The 20,860-nt window shown below is 41.2% G+C and overlaps 1 protein-coding gene and 1 non-coding gene across 7 annotated transcripts in view; both read right to left on the bottom strand.

Annotated features, from left to right (window-relative positions):
* ITPR2 (inositol 1,4,5-trisphosphate receptor type 2) overlaps nt 1–20,860 on the bottom strand; it is a 508,939-nt gene that overhangs the window by 55,848 nt on the left and 432,231 nt on the right. For 4 of the 6 annotated variants that reach the window (XM_045463012.1, XM_045463015.1, XM_045463014.1 and 1 more), the window contains 3 exons: nt 18,135–18,227; nt 6,376–6,506; nt 4,885–5,050 (listed from right to left, as the gene is read on the bottom strand). In XM_045463012.1, the coding sequence (XP_045318968.1) occupies nt 4,885–5,050; nt 6,376–6,506; nt 18,135–18,227 (390 nt within the window). Of the gene's footprint in view, nt 1–4,884; nt 5,051–6,375; nt 6,507–18,134; nt 18,228–20,860 lie in introns of those variants that run through there. The other 2 variants (XM_045463013.1, XR_006708628.1) reach the window with 2 other exon arrangements.
* TRNAQ-UUG lies at nt 15,776–15,860 on the bottom strand. The gene has a single exon. It is a non-coding gene; the product is annotated as a tRNA-Gln (tRNA).

Genomic DNA, 20,860 nt, shown 5'->3' on the forward strand with positions numbered 1-20,860 from the left:
TATTCCCCACTTTCCAGATGAGGGAACAATAGTTCAAGGTGAAAGGAAGCTTGGCCAAGATCACATATCCAAGATATCCAGTGTGCCTACTTAACTATAAAGTCCATGCCCTTTCTATGATATGACAGTGCATAGCATCCAAGGGAGATATGACAAGAGACAAAATGCATAGAGTACCATGGAGCAAAGTGTGATGCGAGGACTTGCTGCTGGTTAGTGAAACCAGAGAAGGATTCACGGAATAATGGCATTAGAGCTGGTCTTAGACAGAGGGTTGGAGTTCAATAGCTAAGGAGTTTGGGCATTCCAAATGGAAATACTGTAACTGAGAGTCTCTACATTAAAGATGAGTAATGCAGTTAGGCTGGAAGTTGAGCTACAAACAGGAGAACATTGGGTGAAAAGGTGGGCAAAAAAAGAAGGAGGCTGATTGTGGAGCACCTCACAGGCCAGAAAATTTGGAATATTAGAGTTACAGACTGTGCCATGCTATTGATAGCCTTTTGAGTAAGAAAATGATGAATTCACACTGGAAAAATTAATCTGGCAGCATTGAGCAGGATATTTTGGGATGTGAGCCAAGGTGAGCCTGCAAAATCAAGGTGTGGCTGTGGAATGTGTGGAAGAAAGAGACTGAGGCTGGGAGAGCAGATTCATTAGCACATGGTAACTAGTGCACCTAGAATGGGAAAAAGGAGATGTTAAAAACGATGGAGAAGCTCCCAGCCCAGATAACTGAAGGCACCATGGGATATCATCAGCTGCAATGTGGAGGTCAGGATAAAATGGTAGGTCAGAGGAAGACGATGGGAAGTCGGGATGCACTGGTTTTTAGACATGGTAAATTTGGCTGCCAGGAAGTCATGCCTGCATAGGTGTCAGTCAATAATTGAAAACAAAGGACAAAAGCCTGGAGAGAGGTTGGAGCTGTGGTTGCACATCTGGCAGTAATCTGCATAAAGGTGGTATTAAAGAGAAGGGCAGAGAGAAGAGACAAGAAGTCAATGATAAAGTCCGAACTGCTTATCCAGTGGTTGGAAAAAAACATTGGGCCTTGTGATGGAACCAAAGAATGAACAATCCAAGGCAGAAGAAAAGGTCAGCAGGAAATTAATGGGGAGAGTTGAGAAAAACATTCAATTTTGTGATGAGGGTTATTGTGGTGTTTTAAGGAGTGTATAGGTTATAGGTTTCTTTAATAACTGTGAAAAACCAAAGAGAATTTTGACAGCAAAGGGAAAGTTTAGAGGAGCAGAAATAGTGGTTAAGTGATGGACTTGTTTTGCTATTCATGTTTCTTGTTAGAATACAGGGGATAGGATCATGTCCTCAAATGAGGCTCGATTCTTACTGATACATTCTTCCAAAGAACGCTTTCTTCCAAAGTTGAATACTGACATAATAGATATTATGATCATGAAGAAAAGGGTTTACACGAATCACTGTCGAAGCAAGATCCTGTGACACAAAGAGAGATTTTCAAGGGCAGCATCTTCTTTTCCCACATGGGACTCATGCTTCCATACATTTCTCTTCTCTAAATCCCCCAAATTATTGTACAATATCTTCCTTGGCTCCATCCCAATCTTGCTTCTCTCCATCTAATTTAGATCTAGAAAGACAAGACTCTTTTTGCTGCCTCATTTCCTTCCAGTAAGTCTCCCTTCAGCATTGTGCAACTTATCCTTGTGGAAAGTTCTCCATCTTTATCTTGAGTCACCAAAGGCTCTACTTCAGTTAATATGTCTCTGGCCTTCTCTGCTTTGAAATAGTTGATAATCAGTCTCTGTCTTCCCAAGGATGCACCCTCCCCTCATGTCCACATGCCACACATTCCTGGTTCTCCTCACACCATTCTGACTGGACAGATTTGTGTGTGTGAGTGTGAGCGTGTGAGCGTGCGTGTGTGTGTGTGTGTGTGTGTTCCTCTTTCTCTCTTAACTCTTCAGTGCTAATGTTTCCCACGCTAACCTATCTTCTTCTCTTCCCCCCTCAGAAGCCTTTCTCCACACTTCTGCTCCACACACAGACTGAAGATTCCCCAACTGCTGTCTCTAGTGCAGACTCATTCTCTGAGGCTCAGACCTATGTTGACCTCTGTGCTGGGTGTGTCCCACTGGGGTGTTCAATGTATGCTGCAATTTCAGTATTTCTAAAGCCAAACTCAGCATATCTCTCTCTAAATTCTTCTTCTTCTTTTCTTCTTAAACTCAACTGTTGGTACTACCATCCACCCAGACACCCAACTATCTTTCATATCCATTTCTAACCACTGAGATTTAAAAATTCTGTCCCTAAATATTTCATGACCCAGTCCTCTACCTTTAATACTGCCACCCTAACTCTCCTACATCACGGTTTCATTACTTTTCACGTGGACTACGTCCTAACAAACAACCTCTCATAGCTGCCCTATTGCTCTAAAACAAAAATTAGACCCTGCATTCCTCTACTTAAATTCTTTAATGATTCAGCATCCTCTATAAGTCTACAGGATAAAGTCTAAGTTTTTTTTAACATAAAAGGCCACATATGATCTGGCGAATCTCTTCCTTGGACATGCCCTGCTCCAAAATTCATGCTCCAGAAACACTGAGCTCCTTAGAGTAACTGAAGACTTTCATTGTGCTGTTCTTATCCTCCATGACTGTTCTTATGCTGGTCACTTTACTTCTACCCATTTTAATACGACTAATTACCCTCCATTTTTTTACCATCAGCTCAGCGACCATTTCTCCTTGAAGCCTTTCCTGACTCTTTCTTGACTGTCCCTTACCACAACCTGAAGGGGTATAACCACCTGTGAGCTTCTCTATTATGTCTCTGAAAGTGTTTTTTTTTTAAATTTTTTTTATTATGAAATTTATTGTCAAATTGGCTTCCATACAACACCCAGTGCTCATCCCAACAGGTGACCTCAATACTCATTACCCACACACCCTTCCCTCCCACCCCCCATCAACCCTCAGTTTGTTCTCAGTTTTTAGGAGTCTCTTATGTTTTGGCTCCCTCCCTCTCTAACCATTTTTTTTCTTCCCCTCCCCCATGGTCTTCTGTTAAGTTTCTCAGGATCCACATAGGAGTGAAAACATATGGAGTCTGTCCTTCTCTGTATGACTTATTTCACTTAGCACAACACTGTCCAGTTCCATCCATGTTGCTACAAAAGGCCATATTTCATTCTTTCTCATTGCCACGTAGTACTCCATTGTGTATATAAACCACAATTTCTTTATCCATTCATCAGTTGATGGGCATTTAGGCTCTTTCCATAATTTGGCTATTGTTGAGAGTGCTGCTATAAACATTGGAGTACAAGTGCCCCTATGCATCAATACTCCTGCATCCCTTGGGTAAATTCCTAGCAGTGCTACTGCTGGGTCATAGGGTAGGTCTATTTTTAATTTTTTGAGGAACCTCCACACTATTTTCCAGAGCGGCTGCACCAGTTTGCATTCCCACCAACAGTGCAGGAGGGTTCCCGCTTCTCCACATCCTCTCCAGCAGTTCATTTTAGCCACTCTGACTGGCATGAGGTGATATCTGAGTGTGGTTTTGATTTGTATTTCCCTGATGAGGAGCGACGTTGAGCATCTTTTCATGTGCCTGTTGGTCATCTGGATGTCTTCTTTAGAGAAGTGTCTATTCATGTTTTCTGCCCATTTCTTCACTGGGTTATTTGTTTTTCGGGTGTGGAGTTTGGTGAGCTCTTTATAGATTTTGGATACTAGCCCTTTGTCCGATATGTCATTTGCAAATATCTTTTCCCATTCCGTTGGTTGCCTTTTAGTTTTGTTGATTGTTTCCTTTGCTGTACAGAAGCTTTTTATCTTCATGAGGTCCCAATAGTTCATTCTTGCTTAAATGTTAAATAGCCATGATACTTATTGTGTTTGTACTCCACAATAGACTGTGAATACCCTGAAGACGGGCATGTCCAATTCATGTTTGTTTCCTTGGAAGACAGTTCATTGTTACAGTTCATTATTTGGTACACCTCCAAGTGTTAGAGGAATGTTGGAAAGGTTTGGAAGATCCACTGAGGAGAATGAGATAGTTGACAAAAGGTGAACCAAGGAGGAAATGGGATTTATTGAAGGTCCAATTGGAGTTATAGAGGATAATGTTGTAGTGAAGCCTTCACTCTTGTTTTGTGACTTTAAGCAAAAGATTCTTTAGCTCAGCATGGTAAAAAAGATGGTGAAGGTAACCTGGACTTGGTGATTATTCAAGGAGGAGGAAGGATTCTAGGGTGCTAGGCCAGCTACAGAGACAACCAAAGCGAGAAAGGGCTGTGGTATATTGAGAATAGAGTAGAGCCAAAAGGAATGATGAGGCAAGGAGAAAGTTGGATGAGTCTGAGAAAGCTAACAGTAGGAGAAGGAGAGGAGAGTATGAGGTGTGAAGTGTGGTGTGTGTGTGTGTGTGTGTGTGTGTGTGTGCGCGCGCGTGCGCAAGAGAGAGAGAGAGACAGATGAAAAACTGAGAGAAGTTACAGTCAGTGAATAGAAGTTCAAGCTGCTAGAAAAATCATCTGTGGATTCACAATCTAACAAAATAAAATAAAAATCATTCTGTCATTTAATCAATATGTTATTGTGATTAAAAATCTGTTTGCCAGTTGGTGTAACCTTTTGCAACACATTCTACAGTCAGAGAATCATACAAATTGCAGAAATAATGACAAGATAGCTTTGAGATATAATTCATCTATCTATTTCTGGAAGCAGAGAACCCTAGTCCAATCTTCGGTTACATAGTTTTTGTCCAGCTTTCATTTTGAAATTATTTTTCCCAAAGCATGACAAATAAAAATCACTCTAGCCCCTCCTTCCTCCTGGACAGTTTCTTCATCTATTATTTTAGTATTCCGAGAACACTTACCACAGATGAAACATGTTGTCTTTAGGATTTCTTCCTTTTTCTGTTTTTCACTTCTGAGATCAGCAAAAGTATCAATGATAACACCAAAAATCAAGTTAAGAACGATGATGATAACAATGAAATAAAAAAGAAGGTCATATACCACTCGGGCAGCAAACAGGGGCTCCTGAAATAGGATATTTTAAAAGTATATCAATATATATACACATTTTCAAGGCAAGTTGATTTGGCATATTGTCTAACATGGAGAATATATTCAATTAATGTTTCCTGAATAAATACAAATGGTACTCCAAGTTGGAAAAAAATGACACACACTTTCTATCTTCATATTCTTTTCCTTAAGTGTCGTGAAATAAACGTCACATCTGTTTCCCAGAAGCCCTTGTATTCTCTAGGACTTCTACCCCTCCCAACAATCAGACACGTACCTTTTCTTAAAAACCACTTCCCTGTATGATTCTGCTAACTGCATTTTGGCACATTGGGACCCTATCCCAGAAGCTACACGAAAAGCAGACAAGTAGCCATTCCAAAAGTCAGTGATTAGGGAGCTGAGAAGGACTTGTCAGTTTCTAGAGTAGATTTTGTTCTTGGCCTTATAGGGTCAAGGACACACAGCTCCAGGTTACTTCTCTTTGATGGACAGTATGAAAACACACATTAGAGATTCTAATCCAGCTGTTTCATAGATGAGGCACCATTAGATGAACTGACAATATGCTACAGCTGGCCTGTTGGAGAACCGAGATTTTTTTTTTTTATGCCTCCAGTCTGGCGCTTGAGAGTTTTGTAGCTAATGAGAAAATTTTCAGCCTTGCCATTTTAATATATGAAATCATGTTAGAATTTGTTCAAATTTTATATTCATCATGGATAAATAATGGTGGCCATTACTATTCAGAGACAAAGAGTAAAATCTTCATGCCTGAGAAGACGCATAGACAAGGAGCAGCATAGTTTCTGTTATTTATGTAACAATTAACTCCTGTATGAAGTTTGTAGGCATGATCTCATTGCTGTAATACAATACACAGTTCAAACTTGGAAACTTTTCATGACATACATAGATTTTTTTAGTACATTAGCTATTTCTGTGTAATTCTAGCATACAATGAATTGGTTTTAATGGCCACCATTATACTTTGAAAACAAACAACATGATATGGTATCCTGAAAACAAAAACAATACTGTAAATGCTATTAAGAAGGTTTTAAAAAAATGATTATGTTCAGGGGGGCCTGGGTGGCTCAACTGGTTAAGTGTCCAACTCCCGGTTTCAGCTCAGGTCATGATCTCACAGTTCCTGAGCTGGAGCCCCCCGTGGGGCTCAGCGCTGACAGTGTGGAGTCTGCTTGGGATTCTTTCTCCCTCTCTCTGCTCCTCCCCTGCTCGTGCTTGTGTGCTGTCTCTCTCTCTCAAAATAAATAAATAAATTATAAAAAAATGATTATATTCTCTTTGAAAAAATGTTTTCTTCTCCAGCTTACATTTTTCGATGGCCTTCTCAGAACATCTCCCACGCCGCCGCCATTCCTGAGGCCCTGGTTCAGGACAGTGACAATGCACATAAGGAGCGTGTCACACGTCCTTTCAATTCCATCTTCATACTCTTCATCTGCTATGAAAACACACAAATTAAACACCGCAGCAAGCTCATGTTTTTAAATATGCTATCGTCTACTTCCGAATCTCAATTTCATTATAATTGTGCCACGACACAATTTTTTGAGACCACACAACATGCATTAAATGTTGCAGCACGTGACTAACACAGACTGAGAAGGTCACGCAATGGGATTCTGAAATATTTGTCTTCTTCCATCGGTGAAAAATCACAGGATGAAAAGTACAAAATATAAGAAAGCTAGTATGCCTTGTGCACTGTGTCATGTGGGAAGGCTGTGGTAAGAGCTCAGGAAAACAGCTCACCCAGGAGGCAAAGATATTGCAGGTGAAGGGACATGTGAAGGCAGTTACATGGGCGTGGCTTCAAATTCTACTCTGTCCCAGTACTGAGACTTGAGCAGTCACTTGACCTCAATATCCTCATCTATAAAATGGGGAGGTCTGATTAAGGGTGAAACCCTTCAGAACCTTATATTTAGGGTATGTAAAACACTGCACAGAGATTAGCATACACCTAGTAGGTGCTTAAAAATTAGGGCAGATATTATTTCATTACTTTAGCTAAGCATCTAAGCTATTTTATTTATATATTTTTTTATTTTAGAGAGAGAGAGGTAGTGTACACACACACACGTACACACACACGAGTGGAGGAGGGGGAGGGAGAGAAGGGGAGACAGAATCTTAAGCAGGCTCCATGCTCAGTGTGGAGGCTGACACAGGGCTTGATCTCACAACCTGAGCCAAAACCAAGAGTTGGGTGCTTAACTGACTGAGCTACCCAGGTGCCCCTAAGCTCTTTTAATGTTGAGCATTGAGCTATGGACAAGAATCACAATGTATTTATGTGAACAATTTATTACATGGGAATGTACTTATGTGAAAATATTTAGGAAGAGATGGGGAGACAGAAAAGATATAATGTGACAGAAAAATTCCTGGTCTTATTTTGTTTAAAGGTAAAGTTACCAGACTTGGTAATTAATTCCCAGGCATTTAAAATAGTGAAAAGTTCATACTAAATTGGATATTAGAATCAGGATTTTCTAAAATTGGTAAGTGAGCAGAAACGTATTTTTCTTGTTACAAGGTTAAAGAACCATAAAGGCATTGACTTTTGGAATTGTGTGGCCACAGTGTGTATGTCAAAGCAGGAGTATGGAAACAACCAGAGGAAAAAAAAAGAAAGAAAGTCTAATTTTGTCTACATGATCCAACCAACAGCCTGTTTGGTACTTTGTTACAAAAAGCCTAATTTTCCTCTTGTGAACTGACTTTAACTTCACATGGATAGGGGATCCCAATATTTTCACCTTATTCAGAGCTGTTTCTTTTTAAAACATAAACATATACCTCGAGAGGAAAGCTGAAGTCAGAGATGGGCAAGTATCAAGCTCAGCTTCAAAGCTAGCAGCAGATTCTGAGCCAGACCACTTGCCTTAGAGGTGAGCCTTGAGGTACATTCTGATTGAGGAAGTAGAAGAAATAAAACTGCTTTTGGAGGAAGAAATGGGGAAGAGGTGAGGCTCGCAGGGGCAGCAGCGCAGAGGAAGAGACAAATCAGACAGAGAAATCTCAGCGTGCAACATGCTAGTTAGGTCTCTGACACCTGAAAGTGGGTTCTAATGTGATGGCTAGGAAGACCATAAAGAAAACTGGTTAGAAATGCATGAGAGGGGGCACCTGGGTGGCCCCTTCACCTAAGTGTCCAAATCTGGATTCCAGCTTGGATCAGGATCTCATGGTTTGTGAGAATGAGTATCAGGCTCTGTGCTCACAGCATGGAACCTGCTTGGGAGTCTCTCTCTCCCTCTCTCTCTGCCAATCCCCTGCTCTCTCTCTCCACTCTTTCTCAAAATAAATAAATAAACATGAGAAAAAAATAGAAATGTATAAGGGAATTAAAGGAATTTTAAAAAGAGAAATATGGTTTTCCAGTAATGAGGTCATATGGAATAGGTCTATATGCTACTTTGCTATGGTTAGACTTTCAATCAAAGCAACCTTATATTTAGTGGAGGGATCTGGGTTCATATATTTAATCAGAAACTACCTGGTCATGTCACATAAGTGCTTACTAATGACTTAATATGTGCCAGATTGGTCAGTACATAGAAGCCACATGAAAGTCCTCCCATCTCTCCCCAAGTATTTAAGAACGAGGTTGTTCATTCTGTCACAGGTGAGCTAGTAAAATACACACACAATTCACATGATTAGTCATTGTGAAATAAAATTCATTGGCTGCAAATATATATAATGAGAGTACTGACCTTCTGTGTGGCATATAAACAGGGGGAGAATGCCCAGGTCAGGTCAACGACAACAATTGATATTCACTCTATAATATCCGGTGCAGAGGCATGCTAGTTTTATATAGCAGCCTCCAAGAGCTTGGTTTTAATAAGGCTCTATCTTTGTGAGATGGATTTATTCACAATATGTTAAGCCAAGTTCCCAGGCCTTCAGGCTGAAAGCCAGGCCCTGAGTCATAGTAAATTCACCTAAGTAAATGCCACCTTGTGGAGACCTACCTACATAACCACCTTGCCTTCTCTATGCCAAACCTGCCTCATTTCACTACCTCAACAGACCCTGTGCTAGGTGCCGGGTATACAGGTGGGGAGAGCAGAGTGTGGGGGTCCCTAGGAGATTTGTGGCTTCCTAGGAAAGATGGGTCAGCAGGTGAACAAAGACAATGCAATGTGCAGGCAGGGTGGTATGCATCTCACAGGATGGGGGGCACTGGGGACAGCATCTTGAAGGAGGTGGCGCCTGAGTTAAATATTGAAAGAGATATTGCCTGGCTAGTAATATCAGCAAAGTAAGACATTCCAGGCAGAGAAAGTGGGATGAGCAAAGGTCAACAGGCATGAACGCATACGAGGTGCTTTTGGAACCGCAGGTGTATTGTAATGACCGGGCCTTTGGTGCATGTAGACAAGTGTGAGAAGAAAAACAGGAAGGGGCCTGTTTATTATGGAGAGACTCGCACACCCAGATAAAGGGTTTCAACTTTATCTGAAAGCCAAGAGGAGCCACCGGAGAACTTTAAATCGGGGCAAGGTGGTTTATCAACTAGCTCATGAAAGAGTATGAGATAGAATATTTACTTAAATAATAAGGCAAATTCACATGTGTTTAAAGCCACAGAAGTGATACAAAGAAATCAGAATAGAGGAAGAACACTTAATACTAGGGTAATGAGAGGGGAGTCCCTCTAATGACTGTAGCCTCTGAGTTTGCCTTGAATATTCAATGGATTAAAACAGTAGCAGAGAGGCATTCACATGGTATGGCCACAGAGCCCAAGAGGTAGAAAAACATTCACCTATATGATGAAGATAGAAGATCAAATAAACCAGTATGTAGAGGAGTGGAAGATAATTCTGGGGAGAGAAACTGGGGGCTCTCTGTGAGTTTGGGTTTTATTTGGCATGCAATGGAGTATCAAGAAAATCATGCATTGGGGTAGGGGAAAAAATACCCAAAGCAGTGATTTCTGGTAAGCAGTCTAGTGGTGATACAGTAGGTGAATTGAAGAGAAGAGAATGCCTGGAGGTAGAAAGACCAGATAGGAGGCATAATGTGTGATGAGCCTCAACAGGGTGATGGCCATGAGAATGAAAAGTATGGATGAACAGGAGGCGCCATGACCCTAGGCATGAGGGAGAAGGCAATGTTACACATCCTACTGAAGCTTCCAGCCAGAGCTTACTTGGGAATGGATGGTCCCATTAAACCACAGAAATTGACAACTGAGAAGGGGGAGCTGGATGTAAGGTGTTATGATGAAGACAAAGAAAGAATTTCAGATGATTTCTGTGTGTGTAGAATGAGAAGATGAGCAAACATCTTTAAATTTGTTAAATGTTTGTTTATTTTTGAGAGAGAGACACAGAGCACAAGCAGGAGAGGGGCAGAGAAAGAGGGAGACACAGAATCCGAAGCAGGCTCCAGGCTCTGAGCTGTCAGCATAGAGCCTGACGTGGGGCTCAAACCCAGGAATTGCGAGATCATGACCTAAGTCGAAGTTGGATGCTTAACTGACCAAGCCACTCAGGCACCCCAGAAAACATTTTTTTTTATAATATATGAAATTTATTGTCAAATTGGTTTCCATACAACACCCAGTGCTCATCCCAAAAGGTGCCCTCCTCAATACCCATCACCCACCCTCCCCTCCCTCCCACCCCCCATCAACCCTCAGTTTGTTCTCAGTTTTTAACAGTCTCTTATGCTTTGGCTCTCTCCCACTCTAACCTCTTTTTTTTTTTTTCCTTCCCCTCCCCCATGGGTTTCTGTTAAGTTTCTCAGGATCCACATAAGAGTGAAACCATATGGTATCTGTCTTTCTCTGTATGGCTTATTTCACTCAGCATCACACTCTCCAGTTCCATCCACGTTGCTACAAAAGGCCATATTTCATTTTTTCTCATTGCCACGTAGTATTCCATTGTGTATATAAACCACAATTTCTTTATCCATTCATCAGTTGATGGACATTTAGGCTCTTTCCATAATTTGGCTATTGTTGAGAGTGCTGCTATAAACATTGGGGTACAAGTGCCCCTATGCATCAGTACTCCTGTATCCCTTGGATAAATTCCTAGCAGTGCTATTCCTGGGTCATAGGGTAGGTCTATTTTTAATTAGAACCTCCACACTGCTTTCCAGAGCGGCTGCACCAATTTGCATTCCCACCAACAGTGCAAGAGGGTTCCCGTTTCTCCACATCCTCTCCAGCATCTATAGTCTCCTGATTTGTTCATTTTGGCCACTCTGACTGGCATGAGGTGATATCTGAGTGTGGTTTTGATTTGTATTTCCCTGATAAGGAGCGACGTTGAACATCTTTTCATGTGCCTGTTGGTCATCCGGATGTCTTCTTTAGAGAAGTGTCTATTCATGTTTTCTGCCCACCAGAAAACATTTTTAACGTTTATTTATTTTTGGGACAGAGAGAGACAGAGCATGAACGGGGGAGGGGCAGAGAGAGAAGGAGACACAGAATCGGAAACAGGCTCCAGGCTCTGAGCCATCAGCCCAGAGCCCCACGTGGGGCTCGAACTCACGGATCGCGAGATCGTGACCTGGCTGAAGTCGGACGCCTAACCGACTGCGCCCCCTAGGCGCCCCCCAGAAAACATTTTTAAAAGCTACAGAGCACAAGACAGCTGGGAGAGTAATGTGACCTTAAACTCAGGAAGGAAATAATTTAAAGATGGAGAAGGCACAAAAAAGTGTAAAAATTACAGAAGAGTCAAAGGCAATGAGAAGCAAGAAAAGGTCGCTGGACTGAACATTTAGGTCATCAGGAAACAACAGGAAGATGGTAGACAGTGAAACAGAAGACAGTTGATGCAGAAATCAAGGAGAGAGGGTAGGTCAATTGTTTTTTAGGAAACTTTGGTCCTGAAAGGAAGGAGATGGATTAGTTTGTGGGGATAACAGAGAGCAGAGGAAGGTTCAAACAGATGGTAGCAAGGAGATTTCAAATGCAAGAACAATAATCTAGCTAATGGTGGCAAGGGGGTAATGATGAAAACAGGTAGTTATAAAAGAAGCGACAGCACAGGGGCACCTGGGTAGCTCAGCCAGTTGAGCATTCAACTCTTGATTTTGGCTCAGGTCATGATCTCACAAGTTTGAGCCCCATGTTGAGCTCTGTGCTGGCAGTGCAGAGCCTGCTTGAGATTCTCTCTCCCTCTCCTTCTGCCCCTCCCCTGTTCTAAATAAGTGGATAGATACATAGAGAGATAGATAGATAAATAAATAAATAAATAGGCTTTATGGAAAAAAAAGAAGTGACAACACATGCTTGTGTACAGGCAAAAGTAAAGAATTCATGGAAATAGATGGGTCATGTGGACACACTTAAAAAAGCTAAATATATACCTGTAAGAAACTGAGAACATCACTTGGCACATGGGGGGTAACAAATGTAGGTATCATAATTTCATTATTGGTGATAGAGGGCTACAAAATCTTATACAAAGTTATAGTTTTAATATAACAAACTTTATACTTGAACAATATGGGGTTAAATTATCCTCCTTTTCAGTTGAGTATTAGTAAAATAAAGTGGTTTTTCTTAATTCATAAAAGAAATTCAAGTGTTTTATATGAAGAAATGAATAAAAATATATTCGATTGGCTCCGATCCGAGGTGTTAGTCTATAAATTTTTTCAAATATTGGGCATGCTTGAATTAAGAGCTGTTAATAAGACTATTTTTTTTCTGTTTTAATAATTAAATTATCCATTTTTAATGATTTTTTAGAAACAACAGATTATCACTAAGATATATATCTGAAAGCCTGAGTGCAATTGAAAATTTCTTGTTTGTTAGTTTTAAACTTTAACTACAATCGCTTCATTATGGAAATTCTTTTTTAAAAATTTTAACTAGAAAGAGAGACTTAAAACGCGGGGCCCCCAGTGGGAAGCCAAGACGTAGACTGGCACTAAGGCCGATTGGTTTCTGCTATTCCTCAGTCTTTTTCATTAAAGTAAAATACCGAAACATATTACATTTGAATTACTCATTAGTGTGAGAAATCTGTGAACTTCCTCCCTTTTCTGTATATTCAAATGACCTTTCCTTGGAAAATACTTGTAACTGTGTTTTGTAAATTGCCTAAAAAAGCCCTAACCTTTCTAGAAAATCAGTTATTAAATTTTTCTGGTGTTTCTTTGGTGATTATATTTGTCTAAGAATTCAGGTAGGTCTGCAGCAAATGAAATAAAAGTTCTTTTTATTTTTTTTTCCGACCACAGTTGGTTGCCAGTTACCGTGCGAATGTGCGGCTCCTGGGACAATGACCCTACCGGCATCTGCTGGAGCTTCCTCAGGGACCGGCCGCTGGGCTTCCCAGTCACCACAAGGCTTGTTATTCTGCTACTGTGTATGTGTCTGGGCCTTTTGTAACACGGACCTGCTGTCCACAAGGTAACAAACCAAGGCCATCACAAATGCACACTAGGGTTTGCAAATTAAAATTTAATTCTGATCGTAGACATAGAAAAGTTATTTTTAAATCTCAGTGGCACATGGTGCACAGCAAACACGAGGTTCTGGCTTTTATTCACTTCTGCAGTAAATACATGTGGCCAAGGGCTAAAGGATCAAATCTGTGGACTTTTCAGCCCAATGAATTTTATCACTTAACCGTGCCAAACGCCAAACGGGCACAGGGGGAAAGGGTAGACGCATTAATACAGGCATTCCTGCAGTTTTAAAGACTGATTTAGGAACGATTGCCATCAGCTCTGGCTCCCAACAGTGTTCCTGTCACCCTCTGGGGCTGACATTCCTCTGCTGTCCTCATCTCCATTCTCTGGGAGCTTCCCTGCAAAATCATACCTGCCTTTCCCGGCTCCCAGTGCAGGTGGAGCCTAAATAAATGGAGACTTTGCTTCTGGCGTAATAAGCCAGGAAGAATTGTCCCCATCTGTCTATCCAGAAAAGGGAAGTTCTCTTCTTTGGGTAATATATGAGATGAGTCACAGGTTGTAGAGGTTTTTATGAGAAGCCTTTTATGAGTTTGTATTCGGAGTTGTAAATCAATATCCAAATGGACTTTGTGATGGAACAGAGTTTCTCAACCTCAACACCATTCATATTTTGGGCTGGATAGTTCTTTGCTGAGGGGGGCTGTCCTATGCATTGTAGGATGTTTAGCAGAATCCCTGGCCTCTATTCATCAGACGCCCCTAGCATTCCTCCCAGTTAATCCTTTAACTAGAAGACAATAAAACTTAGAAGACTGGAGGACAGGCCCTGGAACTGGAGATCTAGCTTACTCTACGAGCTATTGTGACCTTACTTAAAGTTTGTGTCCTTCAGTGTTTTTACATATAATGTGAGGATAATTAAGAGCATCTATCTACACCCTTGACATGCCTCAGGGCCCTCTCCCATGCTGTTCCCAGTGCCTAGAATGTACTTGCGCCTACCTCTTGGTGTGATTGGCTCCTTTTCATGCTCCAAGTCTCAATTTAAATAATCCCTCCTCAGAAAGGCCTTTCTGTTTGCTCTACCTACAGCCAAACTCTCTTGTGATTATCTATCATAGCACCGCTTGTAGGACTCACCATATTTTATGACTTTTTAGGCCTCCCCCCCTCAGTGTTTTATAAGTTCCATAAGGACTAGGATCACGTTTGTCTATTCAATACTATGTCTTGAACACCTAACATGGTGGCTGGCCAGTAGTACAGGCTCAACAAATATTGCTATATGAAGGAATGAATAAGGTTTTATAATTATAATAATTAATTAATTATTAAGGTTTTATTAATTATTAATAATTATATATAAATATATAATTATTAATTATATAATTAATAATATCATCATCATGTGTACTGAATCGGCCTAATGAATTTCTGGTTTTACAAAAATATTCACTTTTTCTAAAACGTTAAGATCAAAATCTCACAATCAGTAACAGCACATAAAACAATTACAATAGAATGCCTGGTTGGTGGTTATCAATGACAATTGTATAAAGCCTACAATTTGTAAGAGTGTACAGAGCTGGGCAGCCACGTCCTGGGACATGCTCACAGCACATAAGACCGGGAAGATCTCACTCCAGGACAAGAGCCTCTGGCAGCTATTTCCCCGAGCCTTAGGAGCTTCTGGCTCCCATGCTGGGGATGAGCATCACTAGCTCAGCCACTGTGCTGGGCCCCTGGGTCTGCCATCTTTATAGTCTCTGGCAGGAAGAATGCTGGCTTTGTGTTTGGTTCACTGGCAAAGTAATATTCTTTTCTTAAAATCAGACTATAGTTAACGTATATTTGCTTTAAAATAAAGGAAATAATTTTAAGGTAATATTCAGAGACAGAAGAGCAAGGCAGGAATTGAGTCACTGTATACTTGGGACACTTGTTAGAATATTTGTGCTAAAAAGAAAGTAAATTTTTTAACCTATTATTTTTCACACTGTTAAGGAGAAAGAAGGCTGTATTGAAAAGAAGGTAACAAGTTCTAGTGACAACAGATTGAAGTTCAAGATGGGGTAAAGATCCTAAGAGCTATTTAGTTTTACACAGCTACTTAAACTATGTCCAAGTTTTTAAAATAGCTATGATATTTCTTTTTTTAATTTATTTTTTATTTATTTATTTTTTAATTTTTTTAACGTTTGTTTATTTTTGGGACAGAGAGAGACAGAGCATGAACGGGGGAGGGTCAGAGAGAGGGAGACACAGAATCTGAAACAGGATCCAGGCTCTGAGCTGTCAGCACAGAGCCCGACGCGGGGCTCGAACCCACGGACCGCGAGATCATGACCTGAGCCAAAGTCAGACGCTCATCCCACTGAGCCACCCAGGCGCCCCTATGATATTTCTTTAAATCATGAATAATAAGAAGAGAGGAGCATTTATAGACCTGAATTTGAGATTGTGATAGATTCAGCAAACTGCTGACAAATAAGCCTGATGCTGATCCCCAAGATAACATACCAAAATGGATCATTGAAAGGATGGTGTGGGAAGAAGGAGGCGTCAAGAGAAACCAGCATGGGTTCACATTAACCTCAAATTGGGGATGTGACAGACATGTGTCTGGGATTTGGCAAGGAGACTCTGAGGAGTCTCATGATTTTTCTTTTAAAGATAGAGAAACATGGGCTCACTGATAGTTTATTTAAGAGGGAGTTCTCTGTGGCTGAAGAACTGCACAGAACATGACTATGTCAGTCTGAAAGCATGTTTCTAGTAGCATGCTAAAGATTTTGAGCTTAGCACTGTCCTATGTAACATTTCTAGCACTTTTAATGAAAATCTTCCTTTGCAGAGGTGGGCAATTTTGTTTTTCAAAGAGGCAGATGGGAAATGTTATAGGCTTTGTGGGTGACATAAAGCCTCCATTGCATCTTTTTCTTTAAAGAAAATACTTTTTAAAAATGTTACAACTAGTCCTAGCCCAAGGACTGTACAAAAACAGGTGGCAAATCAGATTTCCCCGTGGGCCATAGTTTGCCAATCCCTGTTCTACAGCTTATCAACTTGAGGATGACATAAGAGAGAATGAACATATTGCTTAACAGAATCGGGATCCATAAAGATATCATGAGCCCTGTGACAGGTTAGAACTAGAAGGTGCTGGAAACCTAGAGTTCAACCAGGCAAAACAACTCCTTGTCTATTTCCAGGACAAACTGAGATGGCCTTGGATTATGGGTGGCAGAAATAAGTAAAAATAAATGCACCGTTTTATGCTTGAAATTCCAAACTCCCAATTACATGAGTACAGGATAGGCATTTATGGCTTAACAGCTGAACCAGTGAAGAATGGCATGTTAGCCAAGAGTCAGCCAAATCTGGGTCAAGGGTATGGTGTGATTCCCAATTCCACTATCCAGAATAAGATAACACCACTCAGCTTCTTGCCTTGGAGTGTTACATCAAAAGTCACTGCTGTAATATGTAGGGAAGGCTGAGGAAATTGGAAATGTTTAGACCGGAGGATGCATGTACCAGGATTTTAGAAATTGCAGAGCACAGTAAAGCTACACAAGCATGGAATGAGCTGGTTTGTTGTTTGGAAGCCTTAGCCCAGTAGCCAGGACTTAGGGGAGGAAAGAAGCCTGGGAGGCAGTTGCTCACAGTTCCTTTGACTACTGAGACATTAGGATGGAATGTACATGTGTTTATTTCTCCCCTTAGGTCATAAAGGTTGAAACGTTTCATTCACCAAAGGGCATATCCATTTTTCCTCCTGCAACAATCCAACATCTCAAGGAAAAAGGCAATTTAGGAAAGAAGCCCCTATCATTATGATCAGAAAAACAGTGTGCTCCCACATGGAAAAGGGGGACTCTGTCCTCACACTGTGCTTAACTCTTCCTTCCATCATCTCCCCTGAGTCCACTGTTGCCCTTCATAGATGTAATACAGACTGGATCCACTCCTTTTTTATATATAAAACTCTTCAAATGTTTAAAGATATATACTCCCTAAATCACTGCTGCTTCTGGAAAGAGATCACTAATTCCTTCTACGGTTCGTTAAATTTCACATATGCCATAGTTTCCAAACCATTGAGAACAATTTAGAGTTTCAAAAATTCTTTTTATGAGCATGGTTCCCATTTGCTCCTTTGGAAGCAAGGAAAGTATCATATTCTCTCTGTCTGTCTGTCTGGTCCCTCACCCCCTCCCACTCTGGGCAAACCATGTGAACAAAGTCCAGGAAATTTGCATAACATATCTAAGACAGAAAGCTAGAAAGTGGGAAGTCCAGGATTATACCAAGTCTTTTGAGTTCTAAGCCTGTGTGTTTCCAGATTCTCTGTTAAAGGCTATATATTTAAAAGGGTGTCAAGTGTGGTATGGGTTTGCAATTTGGTAATAGTATTTTTAGCAGCAGGTACCACAAGGTAAATCTGATAAATTCTCAAGAATAGGAATAATAAAAGGAATGGGGTGGGTATACAAAATGACAGATATGGGAATCCTTTCTCTAGTTTGAAACTTTTTGGTTCTTTTACCCTCCATGATTCTATTTCAATCCACCAGGAAATTCTTAGAGCAACTCCCTTAGCAGTAATAAACATAACTACAAAGTATCAGGTTTGTACTGTTCTGGGGTCCTTTTTACAGACCTGTATTTGAAGCTGGTATTGTGGGTGAGCAGTTCTCCTTTTCACATGTTCCCATCATTGAAGTTAAAGTCATAGTAGGAACTTCATTACTCCCTGAGAACACACAAATTAGAATATGGTATAGAGACAAATATGCAAATGACAAGAAATTAACATATAGTTACAAAGGCGTATAAATAAAAATCACTACTACCTCAACTTAGCTGTGATCCTAAAGTCTTTTAGGAACTTGGTTTGGAACTCTGAACACAGTTTTGTGTATTGAAGGCATTTTATAAATAGGGAGTAAGTTCACAAGCCAACCCACTAAAAGCCTTTTATACCTTTTTGAAGTGGCAAAGATAAAGTATTAATAATAATGCAGACCTTAACCACCATGTACAACAATGTTTCCATGGCCAAATGCATTCAGGATTCAGACTTGGAATGACAGAACACATTTCCTCCAAAGCAGTTGGTTTCCCGGATTCTAAGCCACTGGTCAGTCCCTATAGCAGGTAGAGACTTTCAGGTTGTGGCAGTTCTAACAGTACAGTCGGGGGGTGGGGGGAATCTTTCTTTTCTCCCTTAGTTCCCAAGGATCCATCTGCTTGGCCTATCTCCCCAGCCAGAATGGAACAGAAAATGGTAAACTTCCTATCTGTGCGAGAGAAGCTTTATAAGAAAATTTTTTTGTTGTTAGTGACAAATACAAAGTAAAGAGGTTCATACTTCTCAAACCAATTTTTCTTTTTTTAAAAAAATTTTAATATAATTTATTGTCAAATTGGTTTCCATACAACACCTAGTGCTCATCCCAACAGGTGCCTGCCTCAATGCCCATCACCCACTTTGTCCTCTCCCCCACCCCCCATAACCCTCGGTTTGTTCTCTGTATTTAAGAGTCTCTTGTGGTTTGCCTCCCTCCCTCTCTTCAAACTGATTTTTCAAACAGCCATCAAAGTCCGTGAGAGGGAGGGGCAGGAGTAAGTTCATTTGTATATACAAAGGGTTGAAGAAATACTCAAGTGCATATCAGAGCAACATCATACCAAGTTATCCTGGTTCTCTGATGAGATGAGGGCAGAAGTGACAAACAGGAGCTGAAGTTAGGACACATGATTGGGGGACGGACCAGGCCTGGGGTTGCCTGCAACCCAAGCCTTGGAGCTGAGAAAGACAGAGTCCACTCAGGGAAGGGAGGTCACACATTCACCTCCACCTTTCCTTGCCCCTTTACTGGGGCAAGCTCCGGGGAAAGGGCAGGTGCAGCATCTGGTGCTGGAGAGGGTTTCTGGTGGTCAGAGAAGGAGAGAGATGGGGTTTCTGAATGGGTCCTGGTGGCCATTCTCTTACTTAATATTTATTGGCTCCATGCCAGGCTCTGAGGGCCCAGAGTCAAGGCCTCAGAGACCTGATAATTCGGGAATACCGAGAGGCAAAGACAGGATTACACTTGAATGGAGGAAGTAAAGTACAGTTAACGTAATGGAGTGCATTACGAGAGAGACGTGAATTCTAGGAACAAACAAACAAACAGACAAACAGAAAGCGTTTTGGAGAAGGATCAACCTAAAGACATGGGATTCACACATAGAAAGATGGGGGGTGGGCGGGATTCCTGGTGCAGTTTGTATGACAAAAGGCACAGAGGCCAGCGAGGGCACAGACATGGGAGCAGAGTGACCTGAGCATCCAGGCTATTGTTTTAAACCAAGCATTTCACAGCCAGTGCAGATCCCAGCAGTTTTTGAATCAATGAGACACCGAATCAATCGGAGGTTACAATGAATGAATTGGGCGGGAAGAAGGGGCTGCAGGTGGGAAAGCCACTAAGAGGTTCCTAGTCTCCTGGGTGAGAGGAAATGAGGGTGGGAAGCCAGAGGGCAGCACTGAGAAGGGGGAAGAAAGAACACGTGAGAAACACTGTAATCTCTGCTTGTCAACAGATCCTTCTCTCCAACTCCTTGGGCTTTTCTAAGACATGGGCCCCCCTCAACCCCGTCAAGTGGCAGCTGCTTCCTCTGTGGAGCGCGGGGCCCCGCGTCTCAGAGGTAGGATCTGCGTTTTCCTAAATTCCCGATGCCATTTGCAAATTATCCATCCTCCACTGTCCTATGTGTCTGCAATGCTCTGCCACAAGCTCTAGAACTCCCAACCTTCCCTCCTTGTTCCCACCTCCTGGCTTTCCCATGACTATTTCTTACCCCCTGAACAACTGCACATGTCTGCCCTCCAGATTTCACTTGCTACCTAGGCTGGTTATCCTCAATAAGCTTTCACTCAACTTTGGGAGCAAATAGTGTTTGGTACTTGAAAAAACAAACTTGATGCTATTTATCAATAGACAGATGGTGTTACAAATTAAATAATTAAAAATATTATGAAAATAAAGGCACTTTCCTCAGGGCACAATATCATACTCATTCTCAGCCTTATGCAACAAACATTCTCAATCTATGAAGAGTCAAGAGTTTAACTTCTCGTATACTAGATTTTCATAGTATTTACACATGCTTTCTCTTATTTAACAGTTTTTCATGTAAATATGCACATTTTTTTAAAAAAATTTTAACTTTTATTCACTTTTTGATAGAGACAGAGCACGAGTGGGGGAGGGGCAGAGAGAGAGGGAGACACAGAATCCGAAGCAGGCTCCAGGCCTCGACAGCACAGAGCCCGACGCGGGGTTCGACCTCACAGACAGTGAGATCATGACCTGAGCCGAAGTCGGACGCCCAACTGAC

The sequence above is a fragment of the Leopardus geoffroyi genome, chromosome B4 (genome assembly GCF_018350155.1).
Source record: "Leopardus geoffroyi isolate Oge1 chromosome B4, O.geoffroyi_Oge1_pat1.0, whole genome shotgun sequence".
Classification (NCBI taxonomy): domain Eukaryota; kingdom Metazoa; phylum Chordata; class Mammalia; order Carnivora; family Felidae; genus Leopardus; species Leopardus geoffroyi.